Source organism: Paramormyrops kingsleyae, chromosome 4 (assembly GCF_048594095.1).
Source record: "Paramormyrops kingsleyae isolate MSU_618 chromosome 4, PKINGS_0.4, whole genome shotgun sequence".
Classification (NCBI taxonomy): Eukaryota; Metazoa; Chordata; class Actinopteri; order Osteoglossiformes; family Mormyridae; genus Paramormyrops; species Paramormyrops kingsleyae.
Window position 1 is genome coordinate 30,500,394 of NC_132800.1, and position 12,303 is coordinate 30,512,696.

At 48.2% G+C, this 12,303-nt stretch overlaps 1 protein-coding gene and 1 long non-coding RNA gene across 4 annotated transcripts; both read left to right on the forward strand.

Moving 5' to 3' along the window:
- The first annotated feature begins 341 nt into the window (after window positions 1-341).
- pip4p1a (phosphatidylinositol-4,5-bisphosphate 4-phosphatase 1a) lies at window positions 342-11,624 on the forward strand. 3 transcript variants are annotated; one of them, XM_023791110.2, is made up of 9 exons: window positions 342-576; window positions 2,498-2,697; window positions 3,148-3,254; window positions 3,567-3,672; window positions 4,186-4,238; window positions 5,634-5,724; window positions 6,278-6,391; window positions 9,676-9,780; window positions 10,001-11,624. In XM_023791110.2, exons 1-8 carry the CDS (start codon window positions 459-461, stop codon window positions 9,736-9,738), a joined length of 852 nt encoding a protein of 283 aa, XP_023646878.2. In that variant the 5' UTR covers window positions 342-458; the 3' UTR covers window positions 9,739-9,780; window positions 10,001-11,624. The 3 variants fall into 3 exon arrangements, with proteins under 3 accessions (XP_023646878.2, XP_023646877.2, XP_023646879.2); XM_023791109.2 differs by having other exon boundaries at window positions 9,676-11,624; XM_023791111.2 differs by lacking the exons at window positions 9,676-9,780; window positions 10,001-11,624 and having other exon boundaries at window positions 346-576; window positions 6,278-6,452.
- LOC140588815 (uncharacterized) lies at window positions 7,846-9,582 on the forward strand. Its single transcript, XR_011990012.1, has 2 exons — window positions 7,846-8,348; window positions 8,382-9,582. It is a non-coding gene; the product is annotated as an uncharacterized lncRNA (long non-coding RNA).
- Window positions 11,625-12,303: the final 679 nt, after the last annotated feature.

The window sequence follows — 12,303 nt, forward strand, 5'->3', positions numbered from 1 at the left end:
TGATTCCTTGCTGTGATTTTTGTTCACCCATAGTTACCGTTTCACACCATTACCGCACAACGCAGTTCCCACCCAGAATGACAGCAGTCAGTGGCCTCAGTTTGATATTCACACGATATTGTGGCATATTATCTTGCAAAAATTTATTTTGCGGGAGGTAGGTGAAGTCTAAAATGTGATCCAGGTGAACAGTAAGGTCCGATACGGTAGTGTGCAAGTGTCGGGCATAGAATCCACTGCCTGTTTCCATAATCCCCCCCTAATTTGACTGTTCCCGATACGATCGGCGCCCCCCCCCCCCAGCCCGGCTCGCTGCGCGTTACCGCCGTCACGGACACGCGGTATCCTCGAGGAATGCACTTCCTGCTGCGGGAGGTCACGTGACGCGCGCTGGCGCTCCGACCGGCCACAACAATACGGCAGAGCTGCCGTGTCACTCCCACGCCCGCGCCCTCGCTATGGCGGACGGCGAGCGCTCCCCGCTGCTGTCGGACCTTGGAGACGGAGCCCTCGGCGGGGCCAACGGCGGAGTGTTGCCGGGAGCGGCCCTGTACGGCTTACCCACCAAACCACAAAGTGAGTAGCCGTGGCTCAGGCGAGAGAGCTGGCGAGTTGGAAACGGTGTGATGGTCGCGTATGTGTCAGGACGCGGCGGTTATTTACGTCTCCAGATCCGTTATTTCAGCTTGGAGTGCCGGTGTTCAGCTCCAGACATAGCGGTTCGTTAAATCGACGCTGGCGGCACGCAGTGAAGCGCAGCGCGGCACCACAGCGGTCGCTGTATGGAATAAATGACGGATCATAGAATAATAACGACACTACCTCTCACGTGTGAGGTAAACACTGATTACTCCCGAGCCGCACAAAGCGTGCACACCACACCTGCCTATTTTTGCTGCTTATGAAATTATACCTGCTCTGTCATTAATACAAGATGCGCATCCAGTAGGGTGGTGGCGATCTAAAGCACCTTGTGATCTAAATGAATTATCATACGCTGAATGTTTTTTGTACATGTGATGCAGTTATGGTCCCAAGATGATTCATGCTTAGTGCGAAATCACCGTGGAATTTTTTGTGACGTTTAGTTTAGTGCCATTTAGTCTGATTTCTGATAGAGTGTAATCTCCGGGCACCGGATTTGATTGACGTTGCTCATTAGCGACTGATGAAGCTTTTCAATGCGGTCCGATCAGAAACCGGCCAATGAGCGTCCGCCGAAGGGCGGGGCTAGCGCCAGGGTAGTGCTTTCTGGGTAATGTATGTTTGTTACAGTTACGTCGGCATTTTTCCCCCCAAAACTCTTACCTGACCGCCTGTTTTGGCAAGTCATCGTCCGTCCAGTCTTCAGCTGCCACATACACTGATAATTTTATTATATTTCGCATTATGTACCATTGACGTTGCCCCATAAATTGCGCAAATGTAATAGAATGCAATCTGGTTTTTCACTTTCTGTTTTCTGTTGTGCCCAGCCGGGGAGGTGGGGCATCATGTAGTGTAAATAACACTCAGGTTACCGGCGTCCTTTATCGTGGTATATAAGCGCAGACCACCATTTTTCTAGTACATTTAATGGTAGAAATTAAAGTGTTTTATTCTGTGTCAGACAGTGTTAAATACGCCCTTTCATTCTTCCACCTTCCTCTAAAGCTTCTTTCCAGTAAACCAAAACTAATTTCATAACCAAACCAAAATAGAGAAAACCAGAAGTGGTGGGTTTTCATGTCTGTACACTATAATAATTCCTTTCCCGTGCTGATGATGTCAGTGTCCCGGCTCTATACACCTGTATATTTACCCCGCTTAAACTCCTTGGTCCAGACAGAGTCCTACCCAGTGTTCTGCACTGTGCTTCACTGTCGCCTCACACCTCCACAGTTGGGCTATGGATCTCTCCTCCCCTGTGTGTGAGTCTGCATGTCCTCCTCATGTCGTGGACTGTTTCCACTAGGTACTCCTGTATTCTCACACAGTATAAATACATGCAGTAAGTCTGTCTCTAGGTGTCCATCGAATGTGTGTGTGTGGGGGGCACCCTCCGATGGACTGGCGTCCCATCCAGGGTGTACCCCAGCCCAGTACCCCGTGGGATAGGTTTCAGGCTCCCCACAACCCTAACCCGGTTCGAGGATGGATGAACCTGGTCATGTCCTACTGTGTCCTGTTAACATGTGTGTTTGGGTCCTGCTGTATTTCTTGTCACGGTTCCTTAATTCCTGGCGCTGGCAGCCCACGTCGTTGCCGTTCGGCTCCTCGCCGGATCCTTTTATCCCCTTCCGGCCCTCCCGGTTGCGGCCTCTTCATTCGTCCATTAGCAGCACTAGATATTTTTACAGAGAGACACTGTAAGAGTTGGCATATCCTCCTAGAACTGTCTGGGGATCCCCGAGGACCGGCTTGGGAATCACTGCTGTAATACACATTCTGAGTATAAACTTACTGCTGATGAGTTGTGGTGTACCTGATTACTAACTGTCTTCCCCTCCCCCTCCAGGCTTCCCCCCTTTCCCTAGCCCCACCCAGCCCTCTGTGCTCCCTGGTGAGGACCCCCCGCCCTACTCCCCCGTCACGTCTCCCGAGAGCTGCGGCAGTACCCCCCCTGTGATCAGCTGCCGGGTGTGTCAGAGCGTCATCTGTGTGGAGGGGAAGATCCACCAACACGTGGTGAAGTGTGGGGTCTGCAATGAGGCCACGGTGGGTATCAGGCCCGGGGGGGGGGGACACCCCGCAGTGCACACTGGCCACCTATGCTGGCCGACATTTACACAGAGTAATGTTCACACACTCGCGGTGCTGGCTGTACGCACGACATTTACACAACAAACACGGCCTGCGTTTCTGTGTCCATACGACATGTTGATCTGAAGTAGGAAAATCCATTAAACTTTATGATATGACTCTGGTCAGGATTGAATAGTAGCATTATTTATTCATCTGACTATTTATCCAACGCGACTTACAGTAGAGGGAGGGCTCTGTGTGAACTCCCTGGGATTTAAACCCACAACCTTCGCGTTCTTAACGCAAAGTGTTATTTGCAAAAAACTGCTACTATAACAAATATCTCATTAATACCATTAAAGAACAAAATACCAGTGAAAAGGGTTAGCTGTTAAATCGGCCCTCTTCACACACCTTTTGCAGCCCATTAAGAACGCCCCCGCAGGGAAGAAATACGTCCGCTGCCCGTGCAACTGTCTGCTTATCTGCAAGGTCACGTCACAGAGAATCGCCTGTCCGCGGCCCTACTGGTAAGCAGTGCTGCCTCTCCCCGTGCCACACTCGTCTGCTTTTCAACCCCCACATACTCCATACCATACAACACATCCCTGACAAACGGTATCTTTCATTGCATTCTACCAGCCGGGCTGTAGGGGGCATAGTAGTTAAAGAGCAGTCACGGGCATTCTCACAGCTTCTTGTCCATAGCAGGAAGTGTGGCGGCGTGGCCTGCCCGCCACCTACGGGCGTCACTGCATGATGTACTGACTGGAAGTAGCCTTGGTGAAGCACCAGTAGAAGGACTTCATCAGGCGTGACTGGCTTGTGTTTCTGGCCCACAGTAAGAGGATAATAAATCTGGGTCCCGTGCACCCAGGCCCGGCGAGTCCCGATCCACAGCCAGCTGGAGTGAGGGTCGTGTGTGGCCACTGCAGTAACACCTTCCTGGTAGGTGTCCGCTTTCTCCTGTCCTGGTTCAGGAACTGCTGCCTCGGCTCCCATGTGTCCGACGGGCGGCGAGATGTTAAAAACGTCAGAGGGGTGATTGACGGTGGCCGTCCACTGGGGGCGCCGGCGCTCAGCTTTCCTCACAGGCCACTATCATTCAGTCTGGGCGTGTTACTGTGCCCGCTCCGTCATTCCGGCTCCTTCTAGAATCAGCCGGAACATTTCAGGACACTGGAAGGGTTTTCCTTGGGGAGCGTAACCTGGAGGGGGAGCAGTGATTAGTGTGCCGTAAATGGTATTTTATATAATCCTAATAAGAATCTACTATTTCAGATCACGTTGGTGTCCTTAATAATAATCCGTCGTACTTAAATCCGTAACATCACGCGGTTTCGTGCCGTTTGTTCCCTCTGCGGTACATAACGATATTGGGTATTATATTTCTTGGCTGGTCTTATGAGCTGTGTTTCTGTGGAGTGCAGGCCGGCTTTCACAGCCACGTTCTCCTTTCAGTGGACAGAGTTCACGGACAGAACATTGGCCCGGTGTCCCCACTGCCGGAAAGTGTAAGTACACTGAGCAAACAAGCAGCTGTCGGTGGTTTTTCCAGGTCCGGTGTTAAGGGAGAGTTTGCCATTTGTCCTGAATGAATAGTATGTGTATTAGGGATGGACATGTGACGTCATCACAAGGACATCCGCCATGCCGGGGGACACAGCGACCCATGTGGCAGTAATCCCGTCGGTCTCGTGTCTTTCCTTTTTTTTATTTCTTTGTTAGTGATAATTCATATTCACAGAAAGTACGCTGAAAGAACGCACCAGAGAGAGATACCAATATCGAGAAAAGCTTACAAACAAAGCGAGAACTCGGTACTGGGAAAAAACATCTTTCATAAACCACCTCGACCTCAGGCAGGGGTAAGGTCTGGATCAGTTTTAGATAAATTTTGGATCGACACTGCATTTAGCAAATAACCAGTACCAATAGTTTTGTTTACTGAAATTTGGTGACATTTTAAAAATAATTTGGCTTTTGAAATTCAGTTTCAGTTTACAGATATGTATGAAATAAAATGATAGTGAACACTGGCTCTTCTTTTATTCCTGCTTACCTGTTAAGGCCTGAATGTAACAGGTTACAGCTGCACTGATGGCCAGTGCTGCACACGAATGCACTAATGATCCGATCACTTTGCAACTAATGGACTTGAACGCGAGTGTAATTCAGTCTGCCTAGAGTGAACGACACACAAGAGGTAGTAATAGGGAAAAACATTAACTTCCATATTGTGTTGTCTCAGAATCGCGCTTTGGAAATGATTGCGTGATGTTTGTCTTATTCAGTGTTGGGCTCTGATGTGCTGATCGTGACAGTAATGATTTGTTTATGTCAATGGACTCCAAGAGCTACCTAATGGTAGCTAATGCCTCTGATATTTTAATTGATCAGTAGAGCACCTTATAAAAACAGATTAAAAAAAACGAAAGAGATGAACGTTAACTAGTTCATTTTAATCGGTGTGAACTTGCAGATCACTAATGGCAGTAATATTATCTAAAAGGGTTTTTGTTGATGTATTAATTGTGTAGATAGGACATTAAGTTAGAAGTACTTAAGTAATAAGCAGTCGTGTTTTTTTTTTTTTTGGATCGCAAAGTATGCAAAGTAATACATTTGCCTAAGTATGTTGCAGCCCTCAGAAAACTTGGATATTGTTTATTCAATATATCAGTTTGTTATACGATATGATGTCATACGATCGACTACACAACAGTGTCGCACAGTTGCGCACTTTTAGTGAATAAATCTGAATAGAGCTGCAGACACAACCAATGCACCACTACCTGGAGGACGAGAGGTGTCTACCCAGCATGGCGGATCTATCCCACAATGCAATGTGGGTGCCCAAGCTCCATAGGGACACACGCCCCATGATCCCTCCCTCTTTGTTCACGCAGCTCCTCTATTGGCCAGCGATATCCCAGGAGGCGGAGCTTCTGGTGCTTCCTCCTGTGCCTGCTTTTCAGCATTGCCGCAGCAGGACTAGTGGTGGGTGAAAACGATGCATCGTGCAATGTGCTGGGACATACATGCACTCCAGGGTGCACGCCACCCAGTGGCCGCAGTGAGAACGGCGTCCCGATCACACGCTGTGCTTAGTGGTACTAATGCACGCTGCTGTGTGCTGCATTATGCACTCAGCCACCGCACAGCAGCCATTCACTATCAAATATGCGATTATTAACACTGATGGAAACAGACAGAAAATACAGAACAATACGCTAAGAACATAAACAGGAGTGAAATAAAACAATAGAAGTAAAATTAATCATGCAATGCGTAAGTATGAGATGCATCACGGTTCACTCTGGGCAGTTTTACAGTAAGGACTCGGGAGGGAGATTCCCAATTAGAGTCCGATAGGATCTGATCATTACCGTAAACCGTAGACTATAAGTTCACATGGTTTTCTGAAGCTGTGTGGTAGAAATACTGTGGCTGAAAGTTGCACATTGTCACGTGTACTTTGGTTCTTGTTTTTCCTTGCTTCCTCATTCTGGCATGCCCTCTCTCCCTCCCTCCGTTCTTCTCTTTCCCTCAGGTCGGTACCTGGCTCCAGGCCAAGCAGTACCGGGGAATCTACGCCTCCTGGGCCGTCCTGATCCTGCTGGTTCTGCTGAGCCTTGGCCGAGCCCTCTACTGGGCTTGCATGCGGGTCAGCCAGCCCCTGCAGAGCTTCACATAGAGTGGGACAGTGAAGGCGATGGGGAGGGGGGGGCGGGGCCAAATGGGGGGGGGGGAAGTGCAGTCAGATACATTTACACACTCGGTCGCGAGTTACAGTCACTCATTTCCTTACCCAGACGGACATTCCCTCACACACACACACACAGCAAAGCCACACTCATGTCTGTATATTTGTGCAGGAAGCGGGAGGGGCTGTGACTTGCGCTAATTTTTACGTAAACGGTACGTTAACGTGCAGCGTGCCTTTTCTGTCCCCACAGAGGGCTCCCAGCCGGTTCCTAACTAGAGTAATAATTGAAGTAAAACTTCATGGACCCAGCTGCCATGTGCCTGGTTCATGTTCTGCAAGCGATGATCGGTTTTAGTTGGTGTTTTAGCAAAGCTCTGTGTTCCATGGTACCCTGTGATATATCGTATATCGCAGTAATGGCCCTTTAAATCACTGAACCCACAAATCGTGGTGCTGCCTTTCCCGGCTAAGGCTGGTTGACAAGCCCTCGCCGATCCCGGGCCGATCGGTGAGTCTGGCAGGACCCGGATGTGACCCAGACAAGGCAGGGTTTCTCAGAAAGCAGCTCCATGCTGATCTGCTGGCACTGTGTGTGTGTGTGTGTGTGTGTGTGTGTGTGTGTGTGTGTGTGTAAAAGAGAGGGAGAGAGACAGTGAGTTTGCTATATTATGTGTCTGATGTAACGTGTGTGTGTGCATGAAAGACAGAGTGAGTCTGTGTGTGTGTGTGTGTGTCTGTGTGTGTGTGTCTGTGTGTGTGTGTGTCTGTGTGTGTGTGTGTCTGTGTGTGTGTGTGTGTGTGTCTGTGTGTGTGTGTGTGTGTGTGTCTGTGTGTGTGTGTGTGTCTGTGTGTGTGTGTGTGTGTGTGTGTGTGTGTGTGTGTGTGTGTGTCTGTGTGTGTGTGTGTGTGTGTGTGTGTCTGTGTGTGTGTGTGTGTGTCTGTGTGTGTGTGTGTGTGTCTGTGTGTGTGTGTCTGTGTGTGTGTGTCTGTGTGTGTGTGTGTGTGCTGAAAGGTGCCTGCATATGCATCTGTGGTCTAGGTGAAGGTCATCATGCACTGTCCTGTAAACCTGAATGGTTTGTGTGTGTGGTTTGGGGAACTGTCGTCACGTAAGATGTTAAAAAATACCTGCAGAAATGTAGCAAAGGGACCTGCAGTCACAGACCCCGCAGAATATCTTCAAATTCAGCAGGAAGTAACTACACACTATTTTATTCTTGCTAAAAAAAAATAAAAGCAGATAATTTGTAGAACAATTGAAAAGGCACTATGAAAGTGGGGGCACCTGTCTAATTGGTGTCTAACCCTTCACCAGTTTAGCTTTTCAGGTTTGCTTTGCTCTGTAAATAGTTTTCCTTCTTAAATGTGAATAATTTTCTGAAGGATGATCAAGGCCATAGAGTCCAGGTCTTCACAGGCATTACTTACCATTTTACTGTAACTCTGGAAGACCAGTCACATGTTTCGATTCTGCTATTTCCGCATTCTTGTTTCTGTTCTGCGTTTTCTGGAATTATATGTATTTACCTGTTCGTGGTCTCTTGGATCGTGAGCAGAGAAACTTACAAAAAATTGAGAACTGGAATCTGAAATGGGGGGTTTTGCAAGTGCAGTTATTAGCTCTGATTAGTGTACTCTGCGTGTGTGTGTGTGTGTGTGTGTGTGTGTGTGTGCGTGCAAGAGGCCATTGGCGAGGAAGATCATTCTAGAAAAGCAGTCTCCTGTATATCCGTGTGTCCGAGTTTCCAAGGCCATCAGAGTGGGTTTCTTGCGGTGGTCAAATGGAAACCAATCAATGAAATGTGCTGCGTGTGGCCTGAAGCGGAACTCGGGCATGATTAAGGGAGGCGGCCCCGTGTTTAAGGCGGCCCCGTGTTTAAGGCGGCCCCGTGTTTAAGGCGGCCCCGTGTTTAAGGCGGCCCCGTGTTTAAGGCGGCCCGTGGTTAAGGCGGCCCGTGGTTAAGGCGGCCCCGTAAAATCCGCAAGGCCGCGAGCCGCTGGGATCCTCTCATCACCAAACCCCGTCTTAACGGAAAGTTCTGTAGTGAAACGGGTCATGGAGCGAGGGAGACCGCACAGAGCAGAACGGACACCACAGGAAGGTGTTTGGATGTAGAGGCAGGGCCTCGATTTGCTTAGGGGTTAAGGCTCTGGTCATGTGACCTCTGCCGCCCGGACTGAAACCGGCTTGTAGTTCTCTACATGGAGCTCATGCCACAATGAAGCAATTTTATTCTCCTGCCAGCAAAAAAAAAAAACCACGCAATTGATTTCCCCCTTATTTATTGCTTAGCTGATGTTTATTAAAAATACTCTAAACTGTGCCAGGAAGTGAGGAGCAGACCCCCAAATCTGGAATTGGGTTAGCAGCATAGCAGCAGTGCAGTGTCTGTTTTCATAGGGAATCTCAGAGCCCAGACTACTCTAGACAATACGGCTCGCCTAATCAAACACACGTAGCCTGCAGAATGCCTGCTCAGCTACGTAAGCACCGGTAACCTTTCCTTTTGCTCCGTGTAATTATTTTTATTGCTGTAGTTCTCTGCTGTATTGTAAATAAATGTTTCTTTTTGTCAGAAATTAACCATTGCACTTGTATGTTACACTAAACTGTTTGTTTTTTGTTTGTTTTGTAATTTAATAATTCTGAGCATTATTTGCAAGCCTTAATGATGTCTCTGATTTTGTTACTTTTGATTGTACATTTGATTTGAGTTTTAATCGCCTTCGTTTAATTTGATACTCCGCAGCGAAGCATCTGGTCGCGTTGTGTTCTAGAAACTTCTGCCCTGAGGAATTGACACGGTCATGACTGCCCACTGACGTGCCCACTGATGTGCCCACTGACAAACGCATGTCTGTTACATCTGTATACGCAAACACTTCCACACACACAGAACGCTCCCGGACGGGGTTGTCTGTTCGAAAAAGGTCCACCCTTTCCCCCTAATGATGGGGTGGTTTATTGTCTGCTCAACTGGAAAATGATAGAGTGGTGTTATTCAGAAATGATACTACTGTTGGGTCTTAAATATTTAACCCTAGTTTATTGATGATTGTACAATATCAGTGATGTTTCCAACAATAATGGTGGCCAATCCTCTTTTCAGGGTTTGTTTACAATTAATAAAGCAGTGAAGACCTTTGAAGTCCGTCTCCTATAATTCGTCTGCTCTTGGTTTTGTTTTTTGTTTTTTTGCTCTCGGACACTTGAATTTCATGCGGATATTTTTTTTCTCCAGACACAGCGAGATGGAGGGATAGGAAACGTGCAGAAACCTTTCAAAAACCACAGCCCCCCCTGAGAATAACACGGGGGCGAGAGAGAGGGAGTGAAAGAGGAGCAAGTGAGTGACGTGGTGGAAAAAGAGACGGAGAACAGATTGAAGGGCCCTGTGTCGGGGCCAGGGGTCGGGTGGGGCAGTAGGATAATTCTAACCTTCTCGCTTTAAGGGCTTTGGGCTAAGAAAGCATTACAGTGCAAACTCTGCAGGGGAGAGTGTAATATTAATCTGGTGCTACACTAACAGAGCGAATTCTCCCCTAAACCCTCCATCCTCTTTACAGGGACTTACACAAACAGACGGAGTGCGGCTCTCCCCTAAACCCTTCACCCTACTTACTGATAACAGGATTTGATCTCTAAGACCCAAAACCTCTCTTGTCAACCAGACAATATCAGCTTCTTCTCACGGGTACACTAACCAGTGGTAGCTACATCACCTGTTCACACACAACTGCATTGTAAATCATAAAATAGTAGATTACAAAACTACGGTCAGATCAGACCAGTAGCCTTCCTGTTGGATGAACAGTTTGTGACTAGGTTATCTCCATCTTGATGATGCCAGCCATGGTAACGACTGGTCAGTATGACTTCCTGTATGACCCACAAGGATTCTTCAATGAAAGATTCAGCCTTACAAAAAATACAAAACGACTTGTATGTTCTGTTCCTTATTAGGGGTGTAGCAGCCAATCATATGTTCATTTCAGTCGTGAAGGTCAGAGCATCTGGGAGTGAGTTCAGCTGAAAAGTGGCAGCATACAGACAGGGACCTGGTCACCCAGCATCAATACCAAACCCCACCAGCCATATTCCAGCATCTAATGGGAAGCCTTCCCAGAAGAGGAGAGGCTATTACAGCAGAAGTGGGCCAACCAACTATCTGTTGGGATACTTGTAAATGCTGCTGTTGTGCAGTCCCGGTCTGTCCACTGGGATACTTATAAATGCTGCTGTTGTGCAGTCCCGGTCTGTCTACTGGGATTCTTGTAAATGCTGCTGTTGTGCAGTCCCGGTCTATCTACTGGGATTCTTGTAAATGCTGCTGTTATGCAGTCCCGGTCTGTCTACTGGGATTCTTGTAAATGCTGCTGTTGTGCAGTCCCGGTCTGTCTACTGGGATACTTATAAATGCTGCTGTTGTGCAGTCCCGGTCTGTCTACTGGGATACTTATAAATGCTGCTGTTGTGCAGTCCCGGTCTGTCTACTGGGATTCTTGTAAATGCTGCTGTTGTGCAGTCCCAGTCTGTCTACTGGGATTCTTGTAAGTGCTGCTGTTGTGCAGTCCCGGTCTATCTACTGGGATTCTTGTAAATGCTGCTGTTATGCAGTCCCGGTCTGTCTACTGGGATTCTTGTAAATGCTGCTGTTGTGCAGTCCCGGTCTATCTACTGGGATTCTTGTAAATGCTGCTGTTATGCAGTCCCGGTCTGTCTACTGGGATTCTTGTAAATGCTGCTGTTGTGCAGTCCCGGTCTGTCTACTGGGATACTTATAAATGCTGCTGTTGTGCAGTCCCGGTCTATCTACTGGGATTCTTGTAAATGCTGCTGTTGTGCAGTCCCGGTCTGTCTACTGGGATACTTATAAATGCTGCTGTTGTGCAGTCCCGGTCTATCTACTGGGATTCTTGTAAATGCTGCTGTTATGCAGTCCCGGTCTGTCTACTGGGATTCTTGTAAATGCTGCTGTTGTGCAGTCCCGGTCTGTCTACTGGGATTCTTGTAAATGCTGCTGTTGTGCAGTCCCGGTCTGTCTACTGGGATACTTCTAAATGCTGCTGTTGTGCAGTCCCGGTCTGTCTACTGGGATTCTTGTAAATGCTGCTGTTGTGCAGTCCCGGTCTGTCTACTGGGATTCTTGTAAATGCTGCTATTGTGCAGTCCCGGTCTGTCTACTGGGATACTTATAAATGCTGCTGTTGTGCAGTCCCGGTCTGTCTACTGGGATTCTTGTAAATGCTGCTGTTGTGCAGTCCCGGTCTGTCTACTGGGATTCTTGTAAATGCTGCTGTTGTGCAGTCCCGGTCTGTCTACTGGGATTCTTGTAAATGCTGCTGTTGTGCAGTCCTGGTCTGTCTCCAGGTTCCCCCATAGCAGCATATCAAAGAGGGGGGGTAAGCAGCAGTAGATTAAGACCCTGGGTCCTAGCCTGTAAAACAAACAGTCCTTTTACAAACATTAATCCTGACCAACCCCTCACCCTCCAAACAATCATCTCTCTCTCTTTTACACACATACACACCCTTACTAGCACCACTGCAGCTTCAGAAGCACGCAGTAAATGCGCAGCATGCATCCTATGGTGAATGCGGGCATGACACATTACGATAAACATTCTTCTTACCCAATGAGCATCAAGCTACTGCCAACACTCAGAAAGCTGCTGAAACAGCTTTCTGTTTTAATTAGGAATTCAGAATAAGAATGACCGTGTTTCAGCCTGACCGTGTTTCAGCCTGACCGTGTGTGGGCCTGAGAGCATGGGCCTGACCGCGTGTGGGCCTGAGAGCATGGGCCTGACCGCGTGTCTGGTTTCAGCCGCCCTGCTCTGCGACCTCGGAGCCCCGCTCTGCTAAAAGCA

Excerpts from the sequence above, each read along its gene's own strand:
- pip4p1a (XM_023791109.2), top strand. The coding sequence starts at position 459 with ATGGCGGACGGCGAGCGCTCCCCGCTGCTGTCGGACCTTGGAGACGGA. Across the intron at positions 2,698-3,147 it reads GGGTCTGCAATGAGGCCACG|CCCATTAAGAACGCCCCCGC; the intron begins GTGGGTATCAGG and ends CACCTTTTGCAG. Across the intron at positions 3,673-4,185 it reads ACTGCAGTAACACCTTCCTG|TGGACAGAGTTCACGGACAG; the intron begins GTAGGTGTCCGC and ends TTCTCCTTTCAG.